Below are 13,758 nucleotides of genomic sequence, written 5' to 3' on the forward strand. Positions count from 1 at the left end.
TAAGTTAATCCAGTTGTAATTTAATTAATGCAGCTATAGATTTTAATTATAGTGCTTCATGGTTAAATATCACTCCACATTCCCCAGAGACTTTCACATTCATCAATTTATTCTCATACAAATTCAGGGAAGGAGGCAAAGCAGATAATCTTATCCTCATGTTTATGCCTAGGATAACTGCTAAGAGTCACCTGTGATTCACACAAACATACAATTTTTGATGGGAGAGCTTAGACCAAGAGTTTTTTTTTTTTTTCCAAATCAAAGTTACATGTGTATAAATCCAAATAAGGTCTAACTGGCACAGGATGACAGAGTGAAATGAAGATCTTGAGGTGGTGGAGGGAGTAACTAGGACTGAAGGACATGAACTCCTGCCAGCTTGCAAGTCCCACCAGGTTACAAGCAGTCACCTCGGCCCCTGAGCTCAGGTCACTCTAAGGACTGGTCCTCAATATGTGCCCTGGACTTTTCCCCAGGTCCATAACGCTGTGCTGTGCCGCATTGTATTTTGTTTTTAATCTTTCATTGTTTATATTTTTATCAGTCAAAAAACAATCAACTGTTTGTGAATCTTAAAAATGTGAACCCTGGGAAGAGAGGCCCTGTGGGGGACTGCACTGGGACATTGCCGGCTGACTGGAAACATGGCGGCTACCTCAACGAGCTCGGTGAGTTCTCCCAACGCACGTCCCCAGAAGCACCTTGACCTGTCAGTCCCTGAAACAGTCGGGGATCTCTGTTTGTGCCAAGGTGTTCTATTGAAAACTTGCATCAAAAAGCACAATAGCAGAATTATGCCTAACACCTGTACAGGGCTATCTACTGTCCTAAGGGCTTTATCTATTCAACAAACATTTATTGAGTTCCTACTATGTGCCAGGAATTGATCAAAAGAGATTGGGATCTCTGCCTGCTCGTAGCTTACATTCTTGCTCTATGCCTGTTAACTTAATTCTCACAAGTACTCTAATAGATGGGTACTATTGTTATCACCATCTGCATGTTACAGTTGAGAAACTGAGTCATAACAAGGTTATGTTACTTGCACAGGACCTCATCGCCTATTAAATGTTAGAGCTAGTATTCGACCCTGTCAGCTTGGCTCAAGCTGTGTGCTCTTCCTTGTTCTCTTTTGATATAGGGTATCTGTACTTGAGATCCCCTTCCCTTTCAGGTGAGGAATCAGAGATACCAACAGGAATATAGTGGATCAGTGGTTCTCAAACTTTTTGAAATTAGGACTCCTTTGCATTCTTAAAATTTATTGAGGACCCAAAAGAGCTTCTGTTGATAGGGGCTATATCTATTTATATTTACCATACTAAATGAAATTTAATATGTAAATAAAAACTAGAAAAAATAGAATGTTTATTTAAATTAATAATAATCACATTTCATGGTAACATAAATTGTGTTTTTATTAAAAAAACTACATTTTCCAAAACCCTTCAAAATTAGTGAGAGCAATGCTATTTTACATTTTTATAAAAAAATCTCTTTAATGTCCAGCTTAATAGAAGATAGCTGGATTATCATGTCTGCTTTTACGTTCAGTTGGTTTTGATTTCATACTTTGTGTAGCTTCTGAAAAACTCCACTGTACACTTGAAAGAGAATTAGAGTGAAAATGGCAAATATTGTTGTTGTATTGTTATGGAAATAGTTTTGCAGCTGGGCACAATGGCACAGGCCTATAGCCCCAGCTACTTGGGAGCCTGAGGCAGGAGGATTGCTTGAGCCCAGGAGTTTGAGTCTGATCTGGATGACATAGCGAGACTCACCTCTTAAAATATATATGTGTATATATAGTTTTGATCTCATAGGCCTCCTGAAAAGGGGGCAGGAATGCTTGGTCCATACTTAAAGAACTTCTGTGATACACCATTAATTATGCAGTGCAGTTTCCAAGCCTGTACCCCATATTTTCAGACAGGAGTTTGATGATGTAGTAACTTACAGGTGTGCAGTGTCTTACGGATAGCAAATCCTTTCACGTACATTTATTTGGAGGTAGGTGCCAGAAATCCCAGTTAAATTTGAATTTCAGATAGATCAGCAACAAATTTTTTTGTATAAACATATCACAGATATTACATGGGATATACACTAAAGATTATGTTTTGTTTCTTTTAAATTTTAATATAACTGACCTTTGTGTATTTTCATTTGCTAATGTTTTGTTTTGTTTTTGTTTTTGTTTTTGAGACAGAGTCTCGCTCTGTCGTCTAGGCTGTAGTGCAGTGGCGTGATCTCGGCTCACTGCAAGATCTGCCTTCTGGGTTCAAGTGATTCTCCTGCCTTAGCCTCCCAAGCAGCTGGGATTACAGATGTGCACCACCATGCCTGGCTGATTTTTGCATTTTCAGTAGAGACAGGGTTTCTCCATGTTGGCCAGGCTGGTCTCAATCTCCTGACCTCAAGTGATCTTCTTGCCTCAGCCTCCCGAAGTGCTGGGATTACAGGCATGAGCCACCACACTTGGCCTATTTGCTAAATTGGATGATCCTCCTGGGTGGACTCTCTCCTATGAATCTTGTTTTGTAGAGGAATAGGCTGGGAGGCACAGAGAGGTTAACCCTCTTGTCTGAAATTTCAAAGAAGGAAAGGGGTAAAGCCAGATTTCAAAGTTGATCTTCTGACTGCTCCCCTTAAACACTGCTTCTCCTGTAAGCAGTGTCAAGTTCTCTGAGCCAGTCATAGGAACTGATCCCTGTGGGAATGCCTCTTTCTATGGAAATAAAAATGTTTTACTGGTGAATACAAATTCTTAGTCATTTCCATAGTGTAGTCGTTATCACGCTCGCTGTACAAATTCCTAACTTTTATCTGTATTCTATACCATTTTTATCAATAGGATGAGTATTTCTAACCACAGTAAAATTATTTACATACGAGACTCACAATATGCTTATTGGTAACATCATCTAACATTAAAGGAGACTTTTTAGGAGTCTTAATTACATTTATAATTTAGCTCAAAGGAATATATGAATTGATATTCAGCAAAATACCAACCAGCGCTAGTGAAAGAAAAGTCATCTTGTTCTATCTTAGACCACTGTGAAGACTCCAGAAGATACGGCATCACTGTACTGGTCATATGTAAATGTCTCTGCTTTCTGGCTCAATGAGACCCAAGGGACTGAGTGTTAGGAACCTAGGATCTTCATTGGAAATTCTGGATCTTCTTGGTTTGTTCTCACTCAGGAATAATTCTGCATTTAACATCCCTTTAAAGTTGTTGCACAGAAAAAGTTCTTCACAAAGGACAGAGTCAGGCATGTTATGGATGATAAAGCGTACAGGTGCTTTAAATGATGGAATAGTTGTTGTCATGGTATCTGAAAGAGCCTTGAACTAGACACAAAAGACCCTGAGATATAGCACTGGGCCAGTCACTTACCCTCACTTACCCTTGATTCGTTCATTTGTGAAATGGGAGTAATAACCATGTACTGGCTCGTTTTGTGAATTAAATTAAACCAAGCATTTGAAAGCCCTGCTCCAGGGATGGGTATATATAGGAGTTTATAGGGAATCCTGACTGCTCCCTCATTAAAACAGCTCCCTGATCCTCCAAGGCAATGAAGACAGAATCTGGCAGGGGTGTCTGGCCTCATAGCCCCAGCTCTTATTCCCTAACTTACTATCTGCTCCATGCTGGTTCTCTCTTTCACACCTTGGTGGAAGGCTAGCCACTGCACAGCTAAGATTAAAATGGGCATTTAATAAGACTTTGCTACAGTCTGGAGATGGCCAAGAGTATTTGGCAAAGAGGAGCATAGACAGAGCTCCTTGATAAAGCTGTTCTCAGAGGCCACAGACTGTGCCCCATCTTCATGGGTCCTCTTCTGGGAATTCCCAAGACCACCCTGACTTCTGACATCAGCTACAAGTTGAAGGATCACCAAGACGACCCTCAGGATCAACATTTTGCTACAAGGACTCACTGAACTCATTGAATGGGCATTCTCATGGTTACAGTTTATGGGGGGCTCAGTCATATAGACATGATTGACTCCCATCATGTAGACATGATTGACTCCCATCATGTAGACATGATTGACTCCCATCATGTAGACATGATTGACCTTTAGTCTTTCCCCTTCCAGAGGTGGAGATGATACCATATGGCCCAAACCCCCCACCATAAATCACTTGGTTACACTATCCAGTGTATCCCTGGGCCTCCGGGTGAACAAAAGCACTCCTATTGGGCAGGACAGTCCAAGGACTTCAAGATCACCTCCCAGGAGCTGAGGGCAAAGGCCACCCCTTTCTTTGATAAGGTTAATTCTTCACTACACACCCATTTATGCTGCCTCCCTGCATAACCGTGTGCCCTTCCCCCCAGCTATGGGCTTGGTTAGACTCTTCACAACCCAGATGCAAGAGAGTGTGCCTAAGAGAGGAAAATATTCCCATTTCCTGTCCCACGATGATTGATATCTGACAGACCCTCTCCCTTTAGGAGAGGCTGCTTCCTTCTCCACAACAGTGTGTGCTTACTCAGTGATCCCCACAGGACACCAACATCAGAACTTGAGCTTAACATCACTCTAAGAGATGCATGCACAGTGGCAAGGATATCATTTCCTTAACATTCTCAAATACTTACCTGGAATGTTCATTGCTAGTTGTTACTTTACTCTCTGCTTTTAACCTAAGTCTGTAACATTCTTATTGTATTGTATTGTATTGTATTGTATTGTATTGTATTGTATTTCAAAAGATTAGTGATGAAGTTTTGCCATATTGCCCAGGCTGGTCTCGAACTCCTGGGCTCAAGCAATCCACCCACCTTGGCCTCCCAAAGTCCTGGGATTACAGGCATGAGCCACCGCACCTGGCCTGTAATATTCTTTTGAAAGGCAATTGAAAATGCCTTGGAGTGCTTAAGGAAAGACTGAAGCAGAGGGTAGTATAATGCACTGAGCATTAGAGTAATTGACACACTTCATTTGTATGGTGCTTCAGAGTTTACAAAGCCTTTTCATATGCTGTGTTTCACTTAATGATGACAAAAACCCTGGAAGGCTGGAAGGCAAATTTTGTTTTCCCCATTTTAGAGATGAGAAAATTGACACTCAGAGGGTGGAACATCTTGCCCAAAGTCCTATGGCCAATAAGTTATAACATGTAATTCCTTTGTCTCCTAATCTATAGTTTTCTCCTTTTTTGTCACAACACAGCTCCAATAGAATAATTGATTCCCATGCAGTATTAACAATGCAATTTTGCATGTATACACCAGATAGTATAAAATGGGCTAGGTAACGTCCTCTTATTTTGTTTTTAGTAGTGCGAATTTGTGATTAAATGCTTATATTTTATACAACAAGCTTGTGACCTGATTGATTTCTGTAAGTGGTTGCAGGTTCTCTTGCCTACATGCTCAATTTTTCCAGCATGAGCCAGAACACTCCTATTTCCCTCCCCACACCCACGAAATAAAGGCTGGCCATTTTCCAATGAGAAAGCAGGTTTTTTTGTGTGTATCCAGGCTCATACACAATTATGTCCCCATACCTGGAAAAGTCAAATTATGAAAAGCTGAATAAAGAAGGGCAAGAGCTAGTATCACCTGTAAAGTGTTAGTCAACAGTGTTTGAAGCTTCCAGTCTCCAGAAAACATGCTTATAGTGAAGACAATAATATAACCGAATAATGATTATTGGGAAAACTATTTGAAAACCATCAGAGCCTTGAAAGAGCTGCACGTAGGTGTGAAATGTCAACTCTGGTCTTGGCTGTATCCTTTCTTTTCACTGCAACCTTGAATCAAGTATACTGATTTATCTCTGGGCCTCAGTTTCTATCCTGTTTTGACTAGCTTTTCCTGAGTCACTGTAAATGACTAGGTGAATGACCAAATGTGTGTGTGTTTAATTCTAAGCACTGGGGACATCTGGGACAACTGATCTGGTGTAAAGGCTTGAAGAGCAGCAGCCTGGTTGTTTGCTGCAGTGGGAGATCCTCTTCCAGGACCTTGGGATACTGGATGGGGTTTTTCTTCCTTTCAGTTCTCACTGGGTGTTTTTTTCTTCCTTTATTACAGGTGCTTTTGGACTTGACAGAAGCTATATGGGAAAATCCTTAAAAGGTATCGTGTAAATTTGAAGAAGAAATCAGAAGCACAATTAAATTTTTTTTTTAACCTCAAAGACTGAAATATTTTTTAAACAAGCTAGAATGGCAAGAGAAAATGTAGAATTTTTAGTGTGGTCAGTTACTACAGCAAACACACAAACATGTGTGACTGACATCAAGAAAGTGACCAGAGGTGGTCCTTGGTAGAGCTTAAGTCTTTGGGGAACAAAAGATTCAGTTTTCTGAGGAAACACTCATATTTCATTTGAAAGAAATATGGCTTATGGGGAGACGGAAACATATAAAGGGAAATAGCAGGGACAATAAGAAAAGATCCACATGGTTACATGTTGACCAAGGTCTGCTGTTTAGGATGGGTGTGCATGATTAGGTGCCTAGTACAGAGCTTTTACTAGGAGTCCTCCCAGCACAAATGCCTTCTTGTCATGATAATAGAGCCCTCTTGATGCTCCTGGGGCCATCAACAGCTGGTTTCTTGATTGAACTTCTGTAAATTTTCTATTAATAAAACAGAACGTAATTGATTATATTTGAATGTGATCATAAAAATGAAATCAGTTAATGATATTGATGTCAGTACTCATCTTGGAGAGGAGCTAAAACTACTTTAGGGATGGGTCATTTTATAGCAGATTCTCTCCAAAACAAGTGGAAAAGGTACAGTATTATTTTCAGTGTGTAGAATTATGGAAACCTAGCTATGAAGAAAAACAGTAAAATATCACCAAGAAATGATGTTGCCAGTGACACAGCATTAGCTTTCTCTTCTCATTTCTCTTCACAGACCTGGGAAAGAATTCTGAATATAATTCAAGTAACTGCTCCCTAAGCAGTTCTGAGAACCCATATGCCACTATTAAAGACCCACCTGTACTTATCCCGAAAAGCTCAGAGTGTGGTTATGTGGAGATGAAATCGCCAGCACGAAGAGATTCCCCATATGCAGAGATCAATAACTCAACTTCAGCCAACAAGAATGTCTATGAAGTTGGTGAGTTCTCTTAACCATAGAAAGAACTGAGTGCATAAGTTTTTAAAAACAATTTTAAAGTCTTTACGAATATAATAGTTGCAGGTCATAGAAATCTTATTGAAAATAATGGTCCTTATTTTATTTTATTTTATTTTATTTTATTTTATTTTATTTTATTTTATTTTATTTTATATGTTTTTTTGAGATGGGGTCTGTCTGTCACCCAGGTGGTGTGCAGTGGCACAGTCTCAGCTCACTGCAACCTCCACCTCCCGGGCTCAAGCCATCCTCCCACTTCAGCCTCCCAAGTAGCTGGCACCACAGGCATGCACTACCACGCCCAGCTAATTTTTTGTCTTTTGGGTAGAGACGGGGTTTTGTCACCGTATTTTATTAATAGATGCGACCTGTGTTTTTAGCGATCATATTAATTGGTGCCGAAGGAATTTTCCAGGGAAAATATTATTTAGAAAAATTTAAGGTAAAGTTTCTTTATTTTTCACCTAATCATCCATCTTTTGTTTTGTAACCATAGTGAATATTTTGGCACACATGTGGGTAGCATATGTATCATATTAGCTAATATATCTACTTAGCCAAAACAAATGGTTCAAGTGGATTAAACAGGTGATTCCATTTCCTGGTTCATTATATTAATATAATGCGTTTAGCAAGATTGAAACATTTTACTTTTAAACTTGTCCAAAATAGCAGTAATATTCTCTGATGTGAATGTGATGCAAATTAATATGAATTCAATTTAAAATTGGAGTTATTTTGATTGTCTTTTGCAGATACCACTTGGGAAATGATAAAACATTCCACCACTACTGTTGGCTAAACAATAGGGCTATATATTTTCATTTCTCTCTCTCTCTCTCTCTGTCTCTATTTCTATATCTCTCTGAGTATTTATGATTTTAACTTTAAAATATTCTCTACTACTTGTAAATGAAGTGTCTACTTTACTACTAGTAATTTATTTTATGCCAGATATGTCCCCGGGAAAAAATATACAAAATAATTTATTTTTAAAGTATTAAGACAGCTTTTTAAAATGCAAGTTAAAGTGAACTAAATTTATTTTTGGAAAGTCAGTAACAATTCTCCTTTAAACTGTCCCACAAACCTGCCACAGTAGGATGGGAACTCAAATGAGAGCCTGAGTCTTGAGTCCTAAAGTTGTGAACTTGTTGAGTGTTTTCATGAACTGAATTAACGTTTGAGAATGTCAGTCTTCTCACCTGTGGAATAAGGGGCTTGGCCTACCTTATCCCCAAGGTGTTTTTCAGACCATGATTTACTTCCAGGATTCTGTATATTCCCTTAATGTCTTCATCCTGATTATGTGGTCCTCCTTTTGTTCTGAACACCATTTGTGTTTGCCAGTTGATCCAACTACACAGAGTTGCCACCTGTATGTGATGATTTTTAAAATCATGTTTTTAAAACCAGCATTTTCTTATATTTTTTTAAAAGTCCCTTTGGTGTATTTGACATTTGCAAGAAATGCCATATTCTTTTTAAAAACATTTCCATTGCTGATAAATTAATATGTCCTTGGTTATCACAGAACCTACAGTGAGTGTTGTCCAAGGAGTATTCAGCAATAATGGGCATCTCTCCCAGGATCCATACGACCTCCCAAAGAACAGTCACATCCCTTGTCATTATGACCTGCTGCCAGTCCGAGACAGTTCATCCTCCCCTAAGCAAGAGGACAGTGGCGGTAGCAGCAGCAACAGCAGCAGCAACAGTGAATGACACCAAAGGACCGCTTGGTAGCCACTGGAACCCTTTCCAGAACTGCTGTTTGGTTCTTCTCCATCCTCAATTTTGCCACTTTCATGTGAATGTTAGTCAATTCGGTGGGCAATTGTTGGACATGAACCAGAAAGCTGAAAGCTGAGGCTGACACGGACTATAGGTGCTTTTTGTTCAGGTGGATTCGAAGGAGTTAGAGATGTGGTTTGCCATTGCTGTTAGTTTTAGAACTATACCCGTGAAGCATGACTTATTGTAAGATGTTGGCTGAAAGCATGAACTTGCAGAACTCCCTCGGAGACGCAGGTTGCAGTGGACATTGGCATTGTTGCTTGAAAAATTAAAATTTGAATATTTTCTCTCTCATTGGCATCATACAGCTCTACCTAGGATTGTACAGTTTACCATAAAATTTACTTCCTGAAAGTGGGAATCACTGAACATGTAGAAGAAAAGGAACATATTGTTAACTCCTGATTCTTAACTTTATTCAACTGGACTCAGAATTGTAGGGATAATATGAATGCAGGAGGAAACATTCTGTCAGGTGGTATAACTGGACAGACTTTGAATATACTCTAAAAGTGGACAGAAAATTTAAATACAAAAATCTTAGATTTTGTTTAGAATGAGAAAATATACAATTAATTTTAGAAATAGTAGGAAGTATTGCAGAAGGCAATACACAAATGTGCCAGGCAGAGGTGGTTTTCTCTGTTTGACCCTCAACCAACTTCAGATCTATGACATTATTCTGATCACTGGCTCCATCACACATATTCACCACTTGAGATTCATAACATATCAATAGTTATTTCATAAATATAGAAATGAAATAATTTTATTTTTGACAGACTGGATGGAATGAGTGTGTAATGATTGATAAAGGTTGTAAATTTTAAATGCAAGATGACGCTTACGTTCTGTAAACCATTAGTAATACATGCTGTAATATAGAATTAGCGGAACATTTTGATTAATCTTTCCCTAGAAGTGACTGAAATATTTTTGTGCATATTTGAGAAAGGGCACTTTCCTTTTATTAATTGTCAATTTAGAGAAACTATGCTTAAGCTGGTCTTTTGCATTGCTAATGTGACATGTACCCAACTTTTCATTAATTTGTATTTCCATTTTTAAATTGCATATTCTATGTTTTGTAGTGTTTGGATTGTTAATGAAAAAATATTATATGTTCGTTGTTCCTTGTATTATTGCCACTTATCTTTTGCTTGATAAAAATGCATTGTTCTTTTTTCTTTTGGAGGGACAAGATGAAAATATATAATTTGAATTGATTAAAATTGGTCGTTACTAAAATAGTATAGTAACCACAAGTGATTGGCTTATAAATGAAATAGAGATGCTTTTTAATATTCCAAAATAGAGTTCCTTTTGATCTGTTGGTTCTGAGCCTTGGTTAAACCAGGGAGAAAGGGAGCAGAAAGGAAACATTGTTACTGATGAGTACCACAGACTCATCTTAAAAAAAACTCTCATTATGGTGATCATAGAATTGACCATCCAAACTGGGACACTCTTGAGAGTAAATGGAGGGCATTATTAATAATTATCTTGTAATGAACTTAAATCAGGACTGTTCCAGGCAAACCAGACTTATCTTGCAATATGAGAATGCTGACACAATGCAGGAAAGCCAGTTTCTCTTTTGTTGATCTACTTGACCAAGCAAAGGGGCTGAAAAACTGAATAAGGAAACAACTTTATAAGAGAAACAGTGGTCTTCAATCTTTTAAAGACATGAAATCCTATATGGCATTGTGTCTCAGTGAGTCAGTTAACAAATATGTATGTGCAACCCTTCTGCTAGTAGTGCACATAAGTGATTATCCCTGCCAGGTATCGAGTTGGAATATCCAGTTATTTCATGTCACACATCGGCACGTATGATGGTGGTTTGATCAGATGGATAATACAGCAGACACACTTAGGACACTCACTGCATTGGTGGCTGTTCATTTTGAGGAACTCCAAAGTCAATTCAAGGAAATAAGGAATGACCTGGAACATGCCTTAGAAACGATTTATTCCAATAGTTAACCACTGGCTGGCTCCCAACTCTAGGTGATAGGCATCTAATTGAGACACGTGTGAGTCAGTAGCCATCGGGGTCCTTTTTGGTAAGAAAAAATAAGACATTTTCCCCCTTTTAAAGATCATCTCTTCAGAGCTCCATGGTAAATTTGAATTTCCCCATTGTTCTCTAGAGATAGGTCAAAAAAACAACTGTTTCTTTTCTTATTCCACTATTAATAAATTGAAAGCTTGCTGTACAAAGGCAACAGCAACTTAAAAAAGAAAATCTGGACAATAGATGTGGACTCCAAGGGGCCACTGCCATCCCTTCCTGTGTGCTCTTTTTGACAAGTAAATCACTCCAGTTAGCTGATGTCCTGAAATGACATTTGTACCTGAGGCAATTCTTATTAGAGCTTACTCAGGACTTTTCAAACATCAGGACACACATAGCAATTTGGATGTTGTAAAACTACGTGTTACATTTGGAGAGGTCTTGTTAAGAAGGCAAAATTTTCTAAATATTTTGATATCAATTTGGGTAAAGAAAGGAATACTTTTGTTAGAATGAGAATTAAAGAGAAAACAAAAGAATCTTGGCAAAATTTTCCCTCTGAAATTACAAACTTTAGGAACTTTTCCAGATGTATCGAATTTAATTTGACATTGATGTCACTCTTCATACCAAGTGAATCTATTCTCATGAACTTTGAGCCCATGTTAATTTTGGACCCTATAACTAATTTCCTTTCTGTATCCCATGGTGGTCAAAGCAGTAAAGGAGTTTAGAGATACTTAGCAAACGCCATTCATATAGTATTGTTAGCCAAACTATTATTCCTTCCTTAGAAGTTGATGTATCAGAAAATTTATAAGTTATTTGTATTTATATATAAGTACATCAGAACTTGCCCACATGATAACTCATGTTTGCTTTAATAAGGAAAATATGTTATTTGAGGTTAATTATATGATAGTAAGGAACATTTTACAATTATTTACAGTGTTTGACATTAATTGCTGTCCTATGATACAGTAGTAATGTTAACAGAGAGTTTAATATGTTTAGCATTATCTTTATGGAATTTATATTCACCAATTTCAGGAAAACCAACCATAGAACTTTATAATAGGACAGTTATAACCTGACTGAACCAAATCCATCAGCATAATGACTGTGTGTTCTGAGAAATGCAAACAACTTTATGAAAGTGTGGTCATCTTGACCCCCAAAGAGCCACAGTAGCTGTCAATTATTGAGATTTTTAAATGGTAAATGTTGCAAAAGTTAAACAAGGGTACCACAATATCATTTATAATTGATGTCAATATTAGTAGTCCACTTTATGCTTAAACAAAATCATAAAAAATCAAGTTTTAAGGTTATATTTTTTAAAATAATGAATTTTCTATCTCTAGGCAACATGTCTTTATTATTCAAGCTGAATGTTTAAGGGAGATTTTGGTCTTAAAGGCTTCACGTCATGAAAGTGTACATGCATATGCAAGTGTGAATTACGTGGTATGGATGGTTGCTTGTTTATTAACTAAAGATGTACAGCAAACTGCCCGTTTAGAGTCCTGTTAATATTGATGTCCTAACACTGGGTCTGCTTATGCTAGTTCAGTATTTGGTCTAGGCTTAATTTTGATATGACTGAATTGCAATCTATATTTTTAAAAAGAAAAATCAAAATACATTAGGGTTTACTTGGTTGTGGCAAACAAACAAAAAATGCTTTCAGCGTTGAAATATCTCTATTTTCCAAAGATGATAAACTTTCATCATTCTTAGCCTACATTGTCATTTATATCACCAAATGAGTTTATAGATTAATGCAATAAACTTTCTAATAAAAAACTCTAGTGTTTCTTTCTATATCTGATTCTACTGTTGATTAATGAGAGAAAAAACCTTGTGCTCGTATGGAAAAAATAATATTTTTTCTTGTTCTTGAAGGACAGAGGCAACATTTTATTCATATTTGGATCCCTGGAACTCAGGTTAGGGGCTGAGAGTCAAGTCTTCTGTAACTAGCTTTAGGTTATCTTATGTGGATTTGCTTTCTAAATCTCAGTGCCCATTAGTACTTTCATTTATGACTAAAACATCTTTGAAACATTTGCATTATAGCACTGCGGAGCAGGGACCAAACATGAGTAAAACATTGTTTCTTCTTTCAATAGCTGTTTCTTTACTGGGGCCCTGAATGCCAAGCACAGCTGGGGATGCAGAGACGTGTAAGGCATGAGCTGTTTTGGAGTCCTTCATTATTTAGTTAGGGAAATAAAGCATCTGGCTGGCTGTGTGACTGTGGTTCTGTGGGTTAAGTTAGCCTCTTAAGGCCTTGGTTTCTATATTGCAATACATTGGAAGTAACAGTACAATAAATTTCATAGGGTTTGTGAGAATTTAATAACTTTATACATACAAAACACTTCAGTGCCTGGCATACACTAAGCACCTCGTAAATGTTAGCTGACATTGCTATTATGAAAAATTAGCTAATAATATGAACCAGTTTGCAATAACCAGATGAATGATGGGGCTAATAGATCAGAAGAGAGTATTTAATGAATATTATAGAAGCTATACATTTGAATGACCATATCCTGATCTATTTTTATACTAGCACAAAATTCCATACATAATTTATTTCTAGAGATGTAATTTAGGAAAGCAATAATATGTTTATATTTTCCAGTAACATGTTATCTAATTGGAATTAGGAATGCTTTTACAACATTTGGATGTGAGTTTCTGAGGAAAATGGTGACCTGGGAACATTCTAGAGAATATGACCATCCAGAAAAAGTCAAGGGCTGGTTTTGGCAACCAGAAGGGGTTCTGCATACAGGGAGGCATCAAG

The 13,758-nt window shown here is 37.6% G+C and overlaps 1 protein-coding gene across 2 annotated transcripts in view; it reads left to right on the plus strand.

Annotated features, from left to right (window-relative positions):
• Positions 1-13,758, plus strand: part of MEGF10 (multiple EGF like domains 10) — a 187,821-nt gene that overhangs the window by 158,138 nt on the left and 15,925 nt on the right. The window contains exons 22-25 of one of the 2 annotated variants that reach the window (XM_001158953.7): positions 548-671; positions 6,062-6,106; positions 6,899-7,105; positions 8,661-10,060. In XM_001158953.7, the coding sequence (XP_001158953.2) occupies positions 548-671; positions 6,062-6,106; positions 6,899-7,105; positions 8,661-8,851 (567 nt within the window). In that variant the 3' untranslated portion in view covers positions 8,852-10,060. Of the gene's footprint in view, positions 1-547; positions 672-6,061; positions 6,107-6,898; positions 7,106-8,660; positions 10,061-13,758 lie in introns of those variants that run through there. The other variant, XM_016953721.4, reaches the window with a different exon arrangement.

The sequence above is a fragment of the Pan troglodytes genome, chromosome 4 (assembly GCF_028858775.2).
Source record: "Pan troglodytes isolate AG18354 chromosome 4, NHGRI_mPanTro3-v2.0_pri, whole genome shotgun sequence".
NCBI classification, from domain to species: Eukaryota; Metazoa; Chordata; class Mammalia; order Primates; family Hominidae; genus Pan; species Pan troglodytes.